We start from the raw sequence: 20,487 nt of genomic DNA, 5'->3' as shown, positions 1-20,487 counted from the left end.
TAGGTCCAACTCACTGAGGTCATCTGGCATGTGCTGTAGATGCACAGGTCAGCCTGTAAGGCATGTGAAGCAAGTCTGTTTGCGTGGGTCATGGCAGCCTCACTGTGTGCACACATGTGTGAGTGCACGTGTGTGTGGTCCCCAAAAGCACTGGCCACCTCCCGATCTCCCATGTCTGGTTATGCATGGGTGAATAGTTATGTTTGGGATGGGAGGGAGTACCCTCAAGCAGGACCTGCTCACTCCTTGCTCCAGGTACAGGCACAGGCACGGGACAGGGATGTGGATGTCATAGAAAGTTAAGTAACAGCTCTGTGCTACCAAGCAACTTGGTTAGCAAGTTCCCCATCTAACACAGAGGTCACCACAGTCATAATAATAAACTCAGGGCTGTCAGTGGGTTTCACCCTTTTGCAGCAGCACCGTTGTCCAGGTCCCACACATGCAGCACCCCACCCTGTGCTGGGTGATGCGCAAACACCAGCAACCCGCCAGCCTGTCCCAGCAAACTAGGATATTTAGAGAAAAGGCTAGTGGTGTGAAACAGGGAGTAGAGGAGGCAAATAAGTTTGCTAAATGTCATACAGCAGATCAGGATCAGAGCTGGAAATGAGATGTTGACCACCAGGTCCTGGAGCCACATACATCTCCAGAACAAGAAAGGAGCTGGACCAGCAGGTATTAACAGAAATCTGGTGATCTGGAGGCATGGATAGAAGGACACCTTCAGTTTAAAGGCCATGCTTCAGCCACAGGATCTATAATCTATTTTGCCTGAACTCTACAAACTCGTTTAAGCAGAGAATAGATAGGACATGTCTTCCCGCTTCCTCAATTAGGCTGTGTTGGAGAGAGAAAGCTTGCAGGGATGAAGCAATAGCATTTATGAGACTGATGGAGAAAAATGGCAAACCCTACAAAAAAAAAAACCCCAAAACCCAAACGATGAAATTTCAGGCACATAAGCCCTTTACCAGGGCTAAAAAAAGGGCAATAACTTTCAACGCAGGTTGAGAACAAATTGCTCTAAATTTACATTATATTAATCTCTGAAATTATCTGAAAGGAATATTGGTTAGTACTTGTGAAACAGAGGCAGGATGCTTATTAACAATGAGATCATGAACCCCTGTGGGACAGAAAGTCCAAGTGAGAGAGGTAATTTGTCAGCTGGCTTCATTTTGTGCACTTAACAGCAGTGAATGAGGAGTCATTGCCACTGTTTCTTCCCTAAATCAGTTATCTTTTTATTCTACTATTTTTCTGTGAGGTTTTGCCACTCCAGGACAGAAGAAAACATTTTGGAAACATCTCACCTACCATTTGTCACTAAAACTTGGGCACGTCCTCCAAAGCAGCCACCCCAGACAAGGGAGGCAGGCTGCTGGGGAAGACATGGTGTCCCACAGTGACCAGGACCTTGCCAGGGACCCCAACGTTGGGGGCACCCAGCTGGAGCCAGGGCAGAAGGGGGGGACTCAGCCTTTGGGGCCACCCTTACCCCAACACCTTCTCACAGGCCATCAGCGGAACCATAAAAAAAGTTACAAAACTTTCTTTTTAATATTCCCTGGACCCAAGATCCTGTCCCAGCCCACCAAGATGCCCAGGGGAAGAGAGCAGCAGGGACCCCCGTGCATTAAAATTTGGCTTCCCAACAACAACGTACCTAAAGCTGCTGCTTACTGCAGTCTTCAGAGTCACACCTGATGCTCTGAAAAGTTTCCATATAATCCATTTTGGATCTTAACAGCATTTAATTCCTTCAGTGAGGACTTGCAGACAGTGATCTTCTCCACTAGCGCTCTTTTTTGTGATTGTCACAGAACATGCCTTGTGCAGCAGCGGGGTGTATGTCTTCTAAGACAGAAGTGCATTTTAAATTGCACTTGGTCTACATCCAGCTTGTTCACCATATGTTTAAAGCTGAAAGCACTCTAGCATTAGCTACAGCTCAAAAGCAGACACATAATTTGTTTCCCACTGAAGCACTCTTGGATATACTTTTACTTTAGACTACCAGAGATAAATGACTTGCTGGAAGATATCATTTGTAGGACAGAACATTTATATTGCAGAGACTAGAGATTTTTCTAAAGCTTTATTATTGTTGCAATGAATCAGCATTTGCTACTTGATGTAATCTTGGCAGCACGGCAATATGCTTTTTACCGTTTCGAAAAGAAATGCAGAGTAGCTGTTTTATTTCAAAAGAGCATCTTTTTTTTGTTTTAAAGGAGGTACATATGTAAGGCTATTAGATGACAGGTCTCAAAACACATACAAAGGATTATACCTTTGGAAGGTGACTACTACAGGTCAGATTCTGTGTATTATTACCATTTTTATTAAAATAGCTGAATATGAAAAAGATGAAAAAGAACAAATTGCAGTGAGGTCTTTGAGCCTGCACACTATTACACATGCTGGTATAGTTCTAAGCGCATGATGGTTTACTGCATTACGTGGGTCTCCACAAATGCAGCTCTGCTGACAGATACAACATTTGCAGGTTTAGAGCCCAAAATAATAACCCTCTGATTGTGTATTTTCAAGTAAGACTATTTCTAACTTTGTTAACAGACATTCCCCCCCCCCCCGCTCCAAATCTGCTGGAGAGTATCCATTCTGTCTGATACAGAGCTAAAAACCTTTTAATCTGATAATACTTGGAAACAGCTTAGTGCACTAGACAGTGTTTACATTTTTCAGAAACGCGTAGTGACTTAGGAGCATAAGCACCTCTACGGGAGCATAGTTTAGCAGAATAGGATCTGATCATCCAGTACTGGCCAGTATTAACTGCAGTGGGGGAGTGCTTTTGAAAATGGAAAGCTAATGAATGAATCAACACAATTTCAGAAGCACTGTATGCATGCGCACATGCCCAGATGGGTTTAGTTTAGCCCTGCTGTTCCTTCTTGCTTGCTCTGTAACCCTGTTAATATTAAAGAATAAATCTTGCTCTCAGCCAGTGTCTTGCCCCCCTCCTTTCCTTGATCCCAGTCCTAATATCTATCACCCCAAAAGATCTCTCTGCACCTCCATATTTTTAACTGCATTCCATTAGCTGAAAATACCCTCATCTCTCTAGATGAAGAGCAAAAGGGTAGGAATTCTTGTTTGAATATTACTAAAATTTACAAAAGTCAACAGGATGGTGACATACAGTATGAATGACGCCACCCAAAGCGGAGGAAAAATGCTGCAGTCCTTCCTCACGCAAGATTTGCAGTGGTATCACTGGGACTTTTGCTTCAGCAATACCTTGTAGAATTGACACCTAAAAAAAAATTACACAGAATATAAATTGAATTTATGACATAACAAATAATATTTAATATATAGCATTGAATGCATACACATCAATACCAGTGCTGTAACAACAAAACAGAACTCGTAAAATTAGCAGCAGTTTTTTGCAAGTACAAAAATACACATTTTTTTCAGAACATATATAATAGCAAAATTTATCAGGATATATTATACAAACTCAAAGCATTTAGATAATGCATTACTTTTAATATATTATACGATGTTTTAGATGCTGCATAATAAAATTACATGTGTTCTGCTTGCAATAATACATAATGCCATTTACAGCAATGTTAAGAAACTATTCACAACTTAAACATGAACAGAACAGCCAACGAAGCACAATAAATGAAACACACAGAGTTGCAAGGTGTTAGTTACAAGCTTCAGCATTTCTGTTTACATATTTTTGAGCTTATTTTTTTCTTTCTTTTGCAGTGTGAAAGAAATAACTACACCTATCAAACATACTTTATAAACATACAGAAAACAATACACTTATTCCTTGGAGGACAATGAAAGTAATACCTATCAGTTTCAGAACAGTAGTATAATACCACAGTTATGGAATCTATGCTGACTTTGCACGCTACATCAAAACCACAAAGGACTGGGACTCACATCTGCAAGGCTCAACACAAGAGTGGTCAAGGGGAGAGGACCAGCAGGCACCCCGCTGCCCTGGCAGGCTCAGGGAACAGGGTGCTGCTCTTAGTAACCTCCTGGGACCCCTCCAGATTTTCGGGACATTTTTGTTTGCTTGCTTTTTAGCAGTTTTTATTATTCTTACAATGTTCTTGCAAAGCTTTATGTGGGAACGTTACTCAGTTTCCTAAAAAAAGAAAACCTGTGAATCTGGGGACTGCTCAATTAAATTTGAACAACCTGGATATTAGACTTAAAATGAACACACATTAACACCAAAGGCATTTTCTTTATGGTGTTTATTTTAAGCATTAAGATTCCTCCGCAAAAAAGCTTTGGTCAGTCTCTTCAAACTTTGGATTGCTGTAATGCTTTTCTAGACCTCCTCTTTGATCTTGGATCATGAAGTCTGTCTCTTCCTGTGACTTTCAGAGGTAATGGCTGAATGTCAGGCTTAATCAAATAGCCGTCGACTCCATCAGTAGGTTTCAGAGGTGCTGGCCTGCTGTTGGGCTCCACCAAGCCCCTCTCAGCCAAAGCATCGGTAGGTTGTGGAGATGGTGGCACCTTGGTGGGTGCAACCAAATAGTCATCAGCCGCTCCAGCAGCAGTTTCTGCGTGTTTCTTTAGCGACTGAAAAGTGCTATCGAAAGGGGAGGAGGTTTCAGTTGGGGTAAACACAGATTGGTCTGAAAACTGAGAGAAAGCACTGTCCAGAGAGCTCATTGACGACACCGATGGAGATGTCCCCGGAGAAGACAGGCTAGAAGAGCTAAATCCTGAGCAAATATTTAATCCCTCTGGCGTTGGAGGCAGGAGGCAATGGGACAAGTCTTTCTTTTCAATGTTTTGGTTTGTGTTGTCACTTTTACCAACGTTAATACCTATAATCAAGCTCTGATTGATAAGCTTTTGCCCTTCCATCTGCAATGACCGAAGCTGATGGAGATAGTCTTCATCTTCATGAGATAGGACAACATCACAGCTGGCTTTGCGTGTTGCTTTCTCATGACCGTCACCAATGTGGGTGAAGCTGGGGGCAAGGAGGCCAATTGCGGGCTCTGAGGAGCGCCTGTGTCTCCTCAAGGTTTTGAGAGCGCCTGAGGTAGCTGCTGAAGAGAAGCCCAGTGCACTGGAGCAGAGAGACTCATTCTCTGAGTTTTCTTGCGACGAAAACTTGTGGTGTACGTCAACAGAAATTGTCAACTGTTTTGATTTGGTTTTATTTTGGATTTCATCCACCTCTGTCTGCTCTGAATCACCGTCACTCAGAGTGAAGACAGACTCCCTGCTCCTGTTATCCTGATCTCGGTTCTTAATCCAATCGCTAGAAGAAGAGTCAGCTTCATCGTTCGCCTCGTTTTCCAGGCTGTCATAGGAAGAGTCATTCAGATGGAGAGAAGCGGCATCTGCAAGGACAAACCAAGTGTTAACACATCAGTGACTGAATCACCCTGCTGACAAGCAGCTGCATTTTTTTTTTCTTTTGGCAAATACCCTTTACTTTCAGGAGCATTTGCCCTTTAAAGATTCATCAAGCAGAAATGCCAATGATTTCAGAAAAAATTACTGTCTAATTTTGAAATAGAAAAACTGAAATGAGTGCTAAGTTGCAGTTCAGTCGAGAAACATAGGATAATGGCACAAATAATGGTTAGGTTTTTTTGTGTTGTTTTTTTTATTAAGTGGGGAACTTTAGTAGTAGGTAATCCAGCTATAAACAATAATTTACATACAGTGTATTGAATCAGTAATTTACTGAATTTTTCTTTTCATTACTGAGTATTGAAAGCAACATTTAACCTTTCTTTCCTTCTTTAGACAAATGAAGAAAACAGGGCATACTTCATACTCTTATGGTCCTCCAGAAAATACAGTATTTTTAAGAGCAATACTATGAAGAAAGTTCTAGTCTCAGTTTAAACAATCACCACATTTCCACTGAGCAGTGCACACCTGGGCCCTATTCCGTATATGCGATAATTGGAATTACATTAAATCTCTTTTGCTCTGGGCTATGCTAAGCTGACTTATCTCACATTTGCAGCAGACAGAGTTCATGCATGGGCAGTCACCATGCCTCAGTGCGTGCCTGAGAACTTGTTCAGCTGCCGTAACGTATCGTGAGTCCGAGCTCTCAGTCCCAGCACATCCCAGCACAGCAGATCCCATGTGCTTCCACTCTTGGGGAGGGGGCAGCCCAGATTTCACTGGATTTCACCAAATCTCACTGGAGGCAGAGCATGAGGAGTTTGGGATGGCCATACTGAGTCTGGCATGCCGGAGCAAGTGCCATTACCGCTTTTAGTATAGGTGAGCTGTGCCAAGATTTATTTTACAGAGATGCTGCTTTAGAAATCTTTTAAGGAGAGACCCAAAACTCCAGTCAAAATTGATACTATCACAGAGTTGGAGAGAAAAAGAGCACTAATGATATTCTGGAATGCTCTGCCAACTATTCTGTCAGACATTTTCAGTCACCAGTTCCATGATTTTTCTGTGCTAGTAGCAAAATCTGGATGTCCCGTTGAAACTCTGGAGATCTCTCCCTTTTGATAATGAAGAATAGATGCTTTCAACACTAATATAATGGTGTGACAGCTGTATTATAACCATAAGTTGATCACTGACTTCCTGATATACTGGGAAAACATAGGCTGGGGCAAAAATTCTAGACTTGAGATGAAACCTCCAAATTTTTTTCTTTCTTTTTCTTTGTTTCCCCTCCCCCCCTTTTTTTAATATAGTGGCTCAGACGACTGGAATAGGAGCAAGGGATTCTTTGAGACAGCATTTTGTGATATGGTCCAGCTCTATGATAAGTTGAATCAGTGATTATCACCAATACTTTGGGCAAAGGAAAGATAACAGCAGTGTGTGGGAACACCACATGAAGAGGGAACAGCATTCTTCCATAGAATATACTGATCTTTTGCCTGGCTGAGTTTAGCTGTCTAATAGGATCAAAACATCATCTGTATTACCTGAGCTGTTCTCTCTCTTGCATGTCATCAGTATTTCTCCAAAGAGGGAGGTAATTTCCTCTCCAAAAATCCTGCAGCAATTCTCAGTGAGGAACTGTACCAGACTAGAAATCTGCAACAAAGCAATGGGAGAGAGATGCCTTGTCAGATCTTCCATTATTCCACTCAGGGCAAGCTCACCGTACAGATGAGGAACAGGAGCAAACTGCCCACCCATGGTGTGGCTCCTGGCAGCCAGGAACTCCTCTCCTGATCTCCTGAGCTTGAGGAAAACAGCCAGGCCCAGCTAAAATGTCCCAGTATACATCCTTGTATACATCTTTTCCATTTCTACCCTGCCCTGTTCCGAGGTCACCATAACCAGAGATCTTTTTGATGAGAGAAGCACTTTGCTAATACACTGGGTATTGCTTTATGATCTCCCTCCCCTTCTTCCAGGCAGATTATCAGAATAGCTCAATGAAGGTTTCTGGAGCCCTGATAAGAGGCTAAGTCCCAACCTGAAGAGGTACTGACTGTTTTCACGTTTGTAACCAATAGCCTGGTTGAACAGGATGAAGGGTGGTTTGGTTTTTTACTACATTGCAGTGTCTCTTACCTTTTTTGTAAATTCACTTTCTATATCAGGAGCAGAGGAAACAGGAGGCCAGAGCAGGCTAGGTGCAATGCAGATAGCCAGATTAAAAGCATTCATCTGGTTCTCTTCAGATCGCATTTCTATACCATGCAGTACTCCAAAGATGTAACGTAAGAGAACAACATTCGCTCTGGGGAGCTGCTCTATTAACCTGAAAACATATACAAATGTAATTCTTCAAATTAGCGACTGGACAAAATAAAACCATTTTCCATAGATACACACAAGTCAAGATAATGAAAATACAGAAACAGGGTAACTAATTAAACCAGGGAGTGTGTCAAAGAGGTGTTCTTGCTCAGCTGCTTTCCCTCACTGTGACACATCTCTGAACAGTTTTCTGGGAGGACAGAAAACACTCTAACACATAATTAAAATCAGACTCTGTCAAATTAATGAACCAAGTACAATGTATGACATGAAACTGTATTTCACCTAAGTTGCCTGATAATTCACTATTCACTTAAACAAACAGTTCAGTTGTCTCTCCATGCCATCCAGTTGCCATAAGTATACATGTATGTAAGTACGCATGAGGTCAGGTAGTGACCAAAGCTCTGTTTCCCATGACATAAACTTTGCCCACCTCCTGTTTTATATCACCTGCAAGGGTGGAGGTTTCCTTTGTCACTATGCTCCAGTATTTCATTCACAATTCCATCTTGGCTTCAAAATGGTCACTAAAGCTTGAGAAGAATGAGGGGGAATATATGAGGAACTGATTTCAGCTACCCTTTCACCCAGGACCCTGAAGCTCCCTGCGGATTTGGGTTTGGTATCAGGCAGAAATTCAGGTCTTGGACAGCGTATTTATAAATACTATAAATATTTTTTTCATGAAAGGATATTTCTTTTATTTACTGGTATCCACAAAAGGCAGAAAAGCAGGACAAAAGAGAGTCAGAAAATTGTCCCATACAGGCAACCGCTTAAGTATATATATAAGTTTGAATGCTCTGTCATATACAAAGATATTTTTAGCATCTATTAAAAAAATTAGTTGAAAGTTATAAGTTGAATATTTGGGATTCTGCATTCTGGGATACAAATTTATAGGAAAAGAATACAGAGAATATAAGTAACTTTACCTTTGGATGCTTTTTATCTTCTCTTCATTATTTCCTTGATCCATCACTGAGACCCACTTATCACAGAGCTGGGATGACAAAATGCTGCCTGGGATGTTGCGAAGAAAATCCTTATCAAGAGAAAAGAAGAACAAAACACATGAACAGCTGTTCTGGAGCACGGGAGGGAGTAGGAATAAGATATGCAGATACAAGAGAATGTATTAGTGGGACAGCACTAGCTGACAAGCATCTTGTTCCACACAGCAACCAAAACCAGCAGAAAATCATCTGAGATAAAGAAGTACTTTGGATTATGCTTAAAGTGAATATTTTCCTGCCCTTTCCTCACCCTTTCCTGTCAAAATAGAGGTATTCGGATGCTTCATTTGCTATTGCTGAACTAAAAAAATCTGCAGTGGGACCAGTTATTTTGATGTTGCATAATTTCTGCCTTTACTTGTCACTGAACTTCATCTGTAGTCCCCGCTTCTTCTCCTTAGCTGACAAACTCCAATACCTCCAGACCATAAGCATTCCAAGGCACCCCTACCTTCCTTCCCCTAATCAATCCCTTTTGGTAATGGAGTACTTACACTAGTCATGGATAGTCTTGCTGCTCCAGTTTCCTAATACCTCAACCAATGGTGGGCAAACTGTTGCAATGTGGGAACAAGCCCAAATCCTAGCTTCCCAAATAAGCTAGGGTAAGGGAAGCTATGATGCACGTGAATAACACATCTGCACTTACGTGGTAACTCTTCACTGTTAGAAATGCTAAGCAACTGCCCCTCAGTGAAACTGTTACCATGGGATGAGTATTGCACACCAGCACGTTGCATGGTGCAGCTGTCCTGCCCTAAATGCACGTCCTAAATCCAGCAGTAGGAAAGTAATTGTGTACGTCTCACCCATGAAAACCTCTCACATGGTAGCAAGAGGTATGGCTTTCTGCAATAAAAATATTCCACCGAAGAAGTGCTTGCTTGAGAATGGAGATTACTATTTCTTTTAAGCACAAACTACACATAAACAGATGCACTGCACTAAAATGTGAAAAGAAATATGCTGATCCTCCTTGTAGCTGATACTTTACTGACTTACGTAGAAGTCTGTTGGAAAAGATAATGCATGGGAAATTAATCCAAATATTTTGGGCAAAACTATGCACTCACTAGGGTCTGTAGTGTAGGTATTACTGACGAGTAAGGAAACAGGTCTGCAAACCTGCCTTTCTAGTATTTCATTGACTTTAAGCAGATATAAAGAGAGTAACAGGACCAGGTTGTAGCTGAGACCTCAGGAAAGCTGGCAGCAAAACAAGCTGGCTAGTCCTCTTCCCCATCCTAATTCCGTGGTAGCCTCCTTTGGAGATCCTCACAATGTTAATGTGCCAGCCCATTCTTCTTAATTCAGCCCACCAAGTCCTCTTTCGGCCTGTCCCTGGGGAAAAGTCCTACTTGTTTGTTACCGGGATCTGCGCTGCTCTCACCCAAAAAGGGGGAAAGGAATGTCCTTCACATACCTTAAACAAAGATGCTGTCACAAATATGGATTCACAGGCTAGGTCCACTTCAGCACCTGAATCAAGCTTCTCCTTGAGCTCCTTGCAGGTTTTTGCACTTCCAGAGCGTCTGAAAATACCCTCGGTGGAAGGGCCCTCTTGGTAAAGGAGGGAAAGCATGTCCTACACAAAATTAAAAGGCAGAGAAGCTTTCTCAGAAATATATTTTATGGTCTAGTGCCATTAAAATGTAGTTTTGCCACTTTTGCCACAGGTAAAAACCTTTGAGTCCTAAAACAACTCACAAATCAAACTCAAGTCAAGGCTCACCCTCCAAGCCACACCAAACTGCACAGCAAAGCTGTGGTCTGGGGCGCTGATCTTGGAAAAAAAATCCCCTCAGAAGTGCTGTGCTGCCACTGCTGAGCACTAACCTCCTGCATGATCTTCCAGGATCTGTGCAAGTTTTAGCCAAGTCATTTAAATAAATAAACACTCTGGTATGGGAAAAGGAGACTGGTCTACCTAATCCAAAGCTCTGCGTGTGACAGTGGCCTCAGCCAGACACCACTTTGCAGGAAGATATGAGACCCTCACTGCTCATCAGTGTGTTCAACACTATCACTGATCAGAGATGAAGACTTCTGTTCCATGCCTGGATGTCTGAAAAAAAAGAGATTTCATCTAAGCTGGAAAGTGCTTTGTTTGTTAATATCTATCTGCACTTCTAGAGCAGATCAGAGTCAGATTTTTACCTCCTTTGCTTCTTGTGAGTGGTATCGTACTCTGGAAGCCGCTCAGGGCTGTTAGCGAGCCCACCTCTGGGGCAAGGTGTTCCCACCTGGGAAGTCGCCCAGAGGGGGCTAAAGCTTGGCTTACAGCTCCTCTAAAGCCAATGAGGCTGCAAAGGAGTAAACAGGTAGGCAGTTCACTACATGACATATTTAAAAGGAAAGGGAAAACAAGCAGATTCCTGCCTAGCTTTTAAAATAACAGGAGGGCCTGATTTCTTCTGCTATGTAAGAGAGGAAAATAAGCAGAAAAGGAAATGCTGAAATCAGAGACCTCTCCTGACGTAATATGTACATGATATTTTCCAGCTGCTTAATTCTCTGTGGTCTCCTGTGGGTCATCTCTCAGACATGCTGGTCACCTCTCCCCAGGCCTGCTCCAAGCGATGTGGAATTTATCATGTTTGTCTCTTCCAAGGGGGAAATGCGTGCAGACAGTCTCTGGGATTATGTGCATGCACACAGTGGCCTGAGGACCAAGTTATCAAAGAGATGGCAAGAAAAGGGACACTGGGGGAGATTCTGTCATCATTAAACCAAGTTACTGTAACAGTAAGGGCTAAGCAGTGGGGTTTGGTGACTTTCCTAGTCCGGGCTGTAAGGTAGGTCTTCCCGACACACAGCAGTGCAAATAAGTCTAATGGAAACCATTATTTTTACTTTTCTTTTTAACGTTTCTTTCTTGTTCTTGCAGAAGTTGAAAGCCAAGCATTCATGTAAGTGCAGACACTTCGTAGGATCACCTTCATGGCAGCAGGACTCATGGCAGCATTTCCATTTTCTCTGCAGGGATTTAGAGCTCTGCTTTCAAAACAGGCCGAGTTCCACAGCACAGGATCTTAGCGCATGAACAAATGATTTGAAAATATATTTTGAATAAAATACCCACAAGATAAAACTGGGAAGCCCCTCTTAAAGTAGTAAACCCAGACAAAATTACACGAATGAAGCTAATGGTGTAAGACAATTCAGTGTGGCAATGGCTAAAAGAGAGCCCTTCAGCTGTGAAAGCAAGTTTGAAGCAGAGGTATCAAACATGCCTGCAGCATTCATCCCTGATATTTTCCTTCTCTTGTAGGTAAATCCCACACAGTCCCTCAGATGCAGTATTCCATTCTCCAGAGATGCTGCATGAAATCAAAAGTAAGTTATATTTTGTGGCATAAACACAGTGGTTAAGATTCAAAGCACAAAGTCTACCAAGCTGTGAGTAACCAAGCTTAGTAACTTTTTTTTTTTCAGTTAAAAATTTACTAATATTTATGTTTTGGAGAAATTTCTGAAATGCAGCATTGTCTCATCTCTCAGAGAGAATGAGGGACCAGATTCTTACAGAGTCCATCTCTGGAGGGCTTACTGAAATAACCTAAATGGTAAAAATGCACACTTCTCCCGCAAAAGAAAATAACAAGCCCACACTATTAAAAGACCTGAAGAGTCCTGGTTTGATTCACTATTCAGGCAGCGATAAAGGAGCACATCAAGCACAAGCTTAGGAGACAAACCATCTCTCCCTGTAAACTGCTATAACCCCACTGAAATCAGTGGGGTTCTGGCAAGTTGTTCCAGCCGAAAGTCGGGTTGTTAGGATGAGGGGCCCAATCCTGCGGGTCTCACTCTCCCATTCTGTAAACATTTCAATTGCTGCATTGACCAAAGGGCAGCCCTCAGTCCTGACCAAAAATGCCACACATCTGCCTTCATTATGCCTAGGAATAGGCTCTAGGACAACCTTTTTCATGTTCCTGGACTGGTTTTGAGAGCACCCACAGCACTGGCGCTCCCTTGAGACAGGATGAAAAGATGCTTCTGCAGCCTCCGCCTTCCCACCTATTTTTGCAGTGGTGCTGTCAGATCAAAAATGAGGACCCAGAGTGGTTGTCTGCCCTGGGATGCCTTCAAGAAAGGCTCTGAAACTGTCTACTTAAGGGCAGGTAGCATTTGTATGCACACGTGGACTGTCTATATGGGACAGTAGATGCCACATTTATGGAGCTGGGGATTTTAGAGAGATCTTGGGAGTGTTTTAAAAAGTATGTGTGAACATGGCATTTAGTTACACTGCGTAAGTGAGGATTAGGGAACCAGCCTTATAGCGTGGGCTATAAAGAAGAAATAGCCCTGAGCAGCAGACCAATCACACACATTTCTCAAGCTGTTTGTTATTAACCAGGCCTGGCCACAGTATATGTTAAAAACCGAAGTTCTTGCTGAGAACCACAAATGAGGTTTTCTTCTGGTTTCTCTGCCTGGGTAATTTCAGTGTTGTGTTTACAAAGTGTCCCCATGTTCTCATTCACTACACAAAGAAATTCCACCACTGTAAGAGCCAGCCCTGAGCCTGGGACTCACCAAGAGGGGTTTGGGCAGGTTGTCATCCTCACAGATGGCTGTTAGCAAGAGGCCAAAGAGCTTCCCAGGAGCAGCAGATGTTGAGGAGAGGGGTGCATTGTCCAAATGAGTGCCTGGGCCACGCCAAAAAGCCCAATTTATGATAGATCTTTTCCTTTTAAATGACTTTTGGCTTAAGTCTGGGAAAAGAGAAAGGTGTTTATTAGAAGAAATGCAGTTCAATTCTAATTCCAGTATTTGTTTTGTGGTGGTTGCTATAGTTTCAAGGGAAAAAATGTCATGAACTCAACCAACTCCCTGGCATCCATCTCAGCCTAATCCACCATGCACATACCTGTGCGTGTGTGTGTGGAGAATGTGCTGCCTTACCCAGGCTCTTAAGAGGATCACCAGCATCTGCACTGCACTGCTGGACCACAGTGTCAGCACTTACCGCTAAGTGAGGGATGGCAAACCTCAGCCCGCTGACTTCACACGGAGCTGGAGTGTGCTAAATAACTCATTTCCCACCCACAGGTGCAAAACCACAGACCTTATTTGGAAAAAAATAGTACATAAACACCACTGCCTTCACCTTGACTTGCTGTCCGGAGGCATCCTAGTTCTCCTGGCAATGGGGGAGAGCACCTGGTCTCCCCACAAGTAACACCGGAGAATGAACTAATGGGGTGAGACGTTTTCAGACGAGGAAAAGTCGCCGCCTTTGCTCTCTTCTCCACAAAGCAAGAGTATCATTAATGTCCTCGCTCCAAGTATTTGCTGACCATGGCCCAGGGATGGTGCCTACCCTGTAATCAATGCCTTCCAGATGGCATTTCAGCATGCTGCCAACACGCTGATGGGCTCAGTTTGTCTTCATTTATTTTAACATATTTCATGAGATATCTAAAGAGCACCACTAACTGAAGCTCTTATTTGCAGTGTATAGAGAAGGAAATACTGGTATTGGAATACAAAAAGGGTTTTTTTCATATGACCTTTCTCAACATCAGCCAGTGTAAAGTCTTCTTAACAGCACGGGCTACTGTTAAGGGTGGGTTGAAGCTGTTTATGATGAAAGTGCTAACTGGGAAAAACTTATTCTAATGTATTTTTCATTTTCTAGATGTTTTCAAAGCCAGTCAGCTTTAACTTAGTTGCTTGCCTACCCTATGCACCCTTCTATTAGCTGATTCTTCCACCTGGTCAAACATTTTGCTTTCTGCTCTTGCAGAGGGTAGAAGCAAAGCTTGCAGAAGTAAGGACTGTGGTACAATGCCATTTTTTTTCTCTCCTATGCTTTACTACATTTGGTTTTTAGCCCAAATAGCAATTTTCATTATATGTCATTCCATTCTAGGAGATCATGCTCCCTTTGGGAATGGGTGGAAGTCTTTTCATTAGAGGCTTACAGGATGAAAAGTTACAGTTTAACTCAAAATGTGAACATATGAATGTGAAAGCCTGATGAAAAATTATCTTCATAAAAAATAACAAGGAGGATATACATTTTAAGCAGACCAAAGCTTCATGAAATATAAGCTTGGCAGTGTCTAAGGCTTTACTTGACATGTCATGTTTTGGGAGAACATGACTAACCTGTAACTTTCAAAATGACATTTTTTTCTTTTAGATGAGCTGGATATTAGCACATGAATATGGTTTGCTTCACTTGGAGTTCTATTCACACAACGGCAAATACATATTGGTATTTTTTTCTGGCAACCCTGTAGATCTCAGTGGAAGTAAAAATTAAGAAGAGATGCTATTTTGGAGAACAAGGAATAGCAGAAGTGAAAAAAAAAAAAAAGGGTCTTAAAATCAGGAACTTTTCTTAGTGGCTCACTGTTTGCTCCACTCTTAAAAGCCATGGCTCAAATGGACAATGTGAGCAAGGGGTAATTGTAATGAACTGCAGCTCTCTCCTGGGACAGGAAGGAAATCTTAATCAGTGTTCTTCAACATATCAGAGCAGAAACCAAGAACTGATGTACAGCAATGAAATGCCATGATGTTTACAAAACTACCAGTCACTGAACAACAGGGAAACTCATCCTTTTCATATCCCCTTTTCTAAGGGGGTTGAGAATTCTTAAGATAATGAGCAGATGAGAAGGGGAGGATGTACACTTTCTTCTCTTGAACCTATGCAAAGTTACAACACTAGGAGAAGCCCAGCCTCCTCGCAGCCAAGACAGATGCCAATTATTGCTCTGCAGAAGTACTACCATACAAAAATATCAGGGCCTTGCTCTGGTGGATTATTCTAGGCCACAATCAGGAAAAAAGCAATACTACTTTGGTTGCAGATCTTGCTCAGAGCTCACAGCGCCCATCTATTCTGCTAATATTTTACGTGCAGGAAATTTCTATTCATAGGTAGTATCCCAGCCATGCAAGTGGCATTTCTTCTTCTTGCAAACTAATCAGAAACTTCTAAATAAAACCTCAGATCTATTTAACAATGTAGCATTCTTTCTGATCAAACCTCTAACTGTCAGTTTTCAAAGACCTCCTTTCTGTATTGAGACCAACTTGTTGAAATTTTGCTTTCTCTTTCAACAGACGATTAAATAATAATTTGGATTACAGACTAGCCACTGACAGCAGTCGGTTCTTTCAAGTTAAACTTTAAGCGAATCAGTATTTACAATACTTTTTAGACATGTGCTCATGAGCATTACTTAATGGCTATGTTTAACTGGTAGGTGACCATTCCTGTTACGTGCTGAAAGGCTGCAGGAGAGGCAACAGAAACACTCCAGTTCTTCCACACAGTAAATTCTTCTGTACTTTTTTTAACCATCCTGCCAGGACAGCTGATGCAACTACACCACCACAGTTGGTGTCCACACAGCTACTTCTTTGACATGACGGCCAGTTGTCAGTCATGTCTGCTTGTCAACACCTACAACGCTGCCTAACCATGGTGCATGCTGGTACAACTGGGCAGCTACCCCTTGCTGCCTCCAGAAGGGACAGCATGTCCAGCACAGCGGTATCGGTGCAGGGAATTGATGGCAGGGAGGATAACACAGCATGTGTGGCACTGAAATGTGGGGTTACAGACTCTGCTCCTGGTAAATTTGCCCTGTATGTGGTGGTGTGCCTAGTGGTTACCTAACAACAACACAGATTTTGGCTTGCTGATCTGAAGATGAGCCCAAAGCCAGATCATAGCCTTGGCTTGCACACAGGTACTCTTTGCCATTTTCCAAAACTGAAATAGGTAAGAAGGAGTTAGGAAGAGCACAACGACCAGCACTACATGCAAGATAATCTGGTTTGCAAGCAGCCAGACCTATACATCACTTTAAAAGGTTTTGTCTGATAAAGTAGGAAAGGTGAATGGACTAAAAACCTCTTTCTCCCACTTAGCGCAGTCCCTGTGTATGACTTGTAGGCTGCCCCAGGCTTCTGCTGCCCCAAAGCCAGCCTCGCCTCCCCTCCTGGGGCTTGCACAGCACCGCTGACAACACATCTGCATTAGAACTTTACAGGCCTGATTTACATTTCTATTTTCTCTTGCCAGTCAATGTCAGCTGCCAAGCGGGGCCTGTAAACCTAATTACACCCCTTTGCTAGATTGCCTCATTCTTAAAATATGCCATGAAGTAATATATGATACAAATTACTGGGGAGGGGGATGAAGGCGTGTGAAAAGGAAATTAATTTATATAAAATGCAATCAATTTCTGGAATAATTTGTAATAGACACTGGTATAGCTTCATTATATTTAATTTCTAAAAATGTTACAAATGGATTCTATTCATATTTTGTGGGAGATCTTGGCTATTGGGGAGTGCACAGGATAACAGTGTGCATGTTATTTTTATTATTATATGGTCATTAATGGTGAAGTAGGGCAGAGTTCCCAACCGAGCTGAGTATGCCAGTGTGTTAAGCACAATAAAACCACACCATGGGATGCATCCTTCCCCTACAGAGTTTTTAGTCTAAAGCCCCAATCCTGTAAAGATCTCGTTTGTTTTACCCATGAGCAGTGAGCAGTCATTGTGTCATTGACAACAGAGTGCAAAACAGAGAGCAAGTGCTCATATTTCTGCAGCATCAAAGCCACAGGCAGAAGAAAATATTACTGTCTTCATTTTACTCAGAGAACTGAAATAAAGGAGTTGTATTCGCTCACTTCATCTAGGTACTCAAGTACATGCCTAGGCTTTGCCACGTGAGGGTCCCAGTGAGGCAGGTGTGTAGTCCTAAGTACCTTGTTGAGATAAAGGATGCTGCCAAATGTTGCATGGGAATTCTGTGCCGAAGTCAAGCCTTGACTCCTGAACCGTAAAACCACTCTGCCTTGCTACAGAGCACAGCAAGGGCTGCAGAGAGAAGCTTGGCTAACGGACTTACAAAAAATTGCAGAGGAGAGATCTTGTCTTTCTTTTGCTGATTTTAGAGCAACCATTTGACAGACAGCTTGTCAAAATGTAACTTACAAAGATGACATGTATACAACAGCACACTTAAATCAGGGAGAGCTACATTGCAAAATCCCCCGTGCAGCTGGAAGGTACATCTGCGTGCTCCTCTTCGCTTTCCACCACCCTCATATCCCGGCGTTTCTGCTTTCTGTGGCAGAGCCAGGGAGGTAGCCGGGCTCTGGGCGAATGACGCTGGGGCAAGCGGGGCAACGTACCGTTCAGCTGCTGGCACACAGCCAGGCGGCTTGGCTTCAGCACAAACTGGCACTGCAGCTCCTGGGGCAGCTGCTCCGTCAAGAAGGACCCCTGAAGCTGCCTGGGGCAGGCACAGTGCTTTGATCCATGGGGCATAGCGTCACGAATGTGGCTCATTTTAATTCCAAAGGGATATTCATGTCCTGTTCAAAGAGAAATCATAATATTCTGTGTTGGATTGACTGGAGGCTTGCAAAACTCCATCTGCCTCGAAGGAAAAGCAGATTTTGCATACTGGCCTGCAGCGCTTTCTCTCTCAGTAATCTCAGAATTGATGCTTTTCTGCATATTTACATGGACATAAATCATACACTGGCAGATACGGAGTTACTGTGTTTGGTGTAGTTAAACAGATGTTAAAGCAAAATCAGACCTATTACAGCTGTATCACATAAAAGCCCATGCGAAAAAATAAAAGTTACTACTTCTGAATTAAATGTTTATTCTTTCTATTGCTTTACTTGTGACACTGAAAGTTTAAGTACTGGTTGCTCATATCGTTCTAGCGAGAAATGAGATTTCGGCAGCAGTCAATTTTTTGCTGAGCATGCAAAACCAAAAAATCCAGTATGAAAGTGATCTTCCCTCCCTCTCCATGGTAAGTGCAACAGCCATCAACTCAGTCAAACGAGACACAATTATGGTTCCTTGTCTGAGGCTGAAACAGGAAGGAAACGTTAATCACAGGGCTAATGCAAATGAGCTACACTCGGCATTAACCAGCATCTTTGGGGACTACACAGAGGCAATTCATTTCTGGAGGAGCTTTCAAAAATGCCACCAGAAAGATATTTTTCGGACTTGCCTAAAGACCTGGTGGTTGAAATATATTAAATATGGGCACAATGTTAAGATGTTTTAGTTAACTTGCACTTAGGCTTGAACACTGATAGTGGAAGAGATGTTATTTGAGATTATAGGTAGTGTGAAGCAGAAGCACAGTCTAACTCTGTTTCTGATGTCTACCTGTGATAAAAGCTGATCTAATAAACCTTTGCATAAATATCAAGAACAACATCAGTTTTATATCAGGTTCTTCTTTTCCAAGGATTGTAACTTGAATTTGCAGTGAGAGAGAGTCAGAAAATTAGAAAGGCCTTTCCCATTTCTGAATTCTCTGGTTCTATGTTTAAAACCAAATTTTATCTGAAGAAGTTACACATAATAGTCAGAAGGACAAAGTCTGGTACGTTTCAGAGACAAACCAGTTTGCACTGTCTATGAGGTGCACAAGTTAGACATTTTATAAATATTAATGTTGTCTGACTCCAGCAAAGCATTTGTAGCTAAGGCCGCTTTAAGAAGGAATGCTAAGATTTACTGGGGTTAGATTTGCAGGAGGAAAACAGAAAATCCACAAATTTTTCTCGTTCTAATCATCTGTGAACTCATATAGCGCAAGTAATGCCAGGCTTCTACAGGGAAAGGTTCTTAATAATGGGAAGGGATTTGTTCTCAGTGAATCATGGGCCAAAATCAAATCACTCCATCCAATCACTTCAGAGCTTTGGGTTGATTCCTGGGGAGGAAAGGTCTCAAAAAGCATTTTAGAAAGTGAACAAGCAATAATTTTCTCCTAATCAGAGGGGACCTGTCAGCCAGTAAAAGAAATACAGGACTGGAAAGGACCTCTTGAATCAGTTAACTTGAGTTGTGGAAGAACAGAACACTTCTCAAAACTCTGCTGACTTTTGCTGAGGAGGGGAGTAAACAATGCTATGGAAGTGTAGGAAGAAATATGGTAAAGTTGGACTGGCTCCAGGAGAGGAGGTGAGTGAGTGGAGAGGCTAACTCTGTAGAAAGACTGAGACTCATGCAGCAAAATTGGAGCAGAAATAAATTAACTTTTTTAACCTCTTAGTGACAAGCAGACAATTGCTCTTCAAAACAAAGGATCAGCATCTGAGTAGCTCCCCAAATAGGCAAACCTGCGTGACAGGGAAGTAAGAGAAAAAACAGGAAAAACAAAACAAAACAAAAGAGGAAACTGCATTTCAGTCTTCTCTGTATTTCTTGCTTCCTTCAGCACTAAAAACTGAGTGAATGTTGAAAAACAAAACCATGTCAAGGACTTACCAATAAGAGGGTAAGGAGCATCTTCTCTTCCTGAAATCACCCACAGCTTGTAGTCTTTTTCAGAGCCCTTTAAAATCAAAATTAAGAATAAGTTTGCCAGCCATTAAGAACAGGTTTGCATTAGGTTTCTCACAATATAAGGATAATCTGCACCTTGCCAGAGGGGTCAAAGGAATCCCCTTTACTTTTGCAGTGCCCAAATTTGCCACCAACAAAGCTTCCGAATTGTCTCTGTCAGATGCAAGGTGGTTTATGTGACCAGGGTCCAGCTCTGAGCAGTGAGAGGGGCTGGACCCCATCATTTCTGAAGGAAAAGGGGGAGATTTGCCCCAGTTCTTTCACTGCTCCTGAAAGCAGAGGGATGGAGGTCAGAGCCTGCCAGGACTCAGGATGGCTCCTGGGGCCAGACCAAGATGTTAGCCATGCCAGGCCCCGCCAC

General features: G+C 42.4%; 1 protein-coding gene across 1 annotated transcript in view; it reads right to left on the bottom strand.

The window, feature by feature from the left end:
- Positions 1–3,315: 3,315 nt before the first annotated feature.
- ARHGAP20 (Rho GTPase activating protein 20) overlaps positions 3,316–20,487 on the bottom strand; it is a 62,547-nt gene continuing 45,375 nt past the window's right edge. The window contains 10 exon segments of the mRNA XM_030042886.2: positions 3,316–4,291; positions 4,293–4,361; positions 4,363–5,369; positions 6,945–7,056; positions 7,543–7,732; positions 8,670–8,779; positions 10,174–10,335; positions 13,296–13,474; positions 17,933–18,115; positions 20,049–20,115. Of these exon segments, the coding sequence (XP_029898746.1) occupies positions 4,265–4,291; positions 4,293–4,361; positions 4,363–5,369; positions 6,945–7,056; positions 7,543–7,732; positions 8,670–8,779; positions 10,174–10,335; positions 13,296–13,474; positions 17,933–18,115; positions 20,049–20,115 (2,106 nt within the window). The 3' untranslated portion in view covers positions 3,316–4,264.

Source organism: Aquila chrysaetos, chromosome 19 (genome assembly GCF_900496995.4).
Source record: "Aquila chrysaetos chrysaetos chromosome 19, bAquChr1.4, whole genome shotgun sequence".
NCBI lineage: Eukaryota > Metazoa > Chordata > Aves > Accipitriformes > Accipitridae > Aquila > Aquila chrysaetos.
This window is presented reverse-complemented; position numbering and strand designations above follow the sequence as displayed.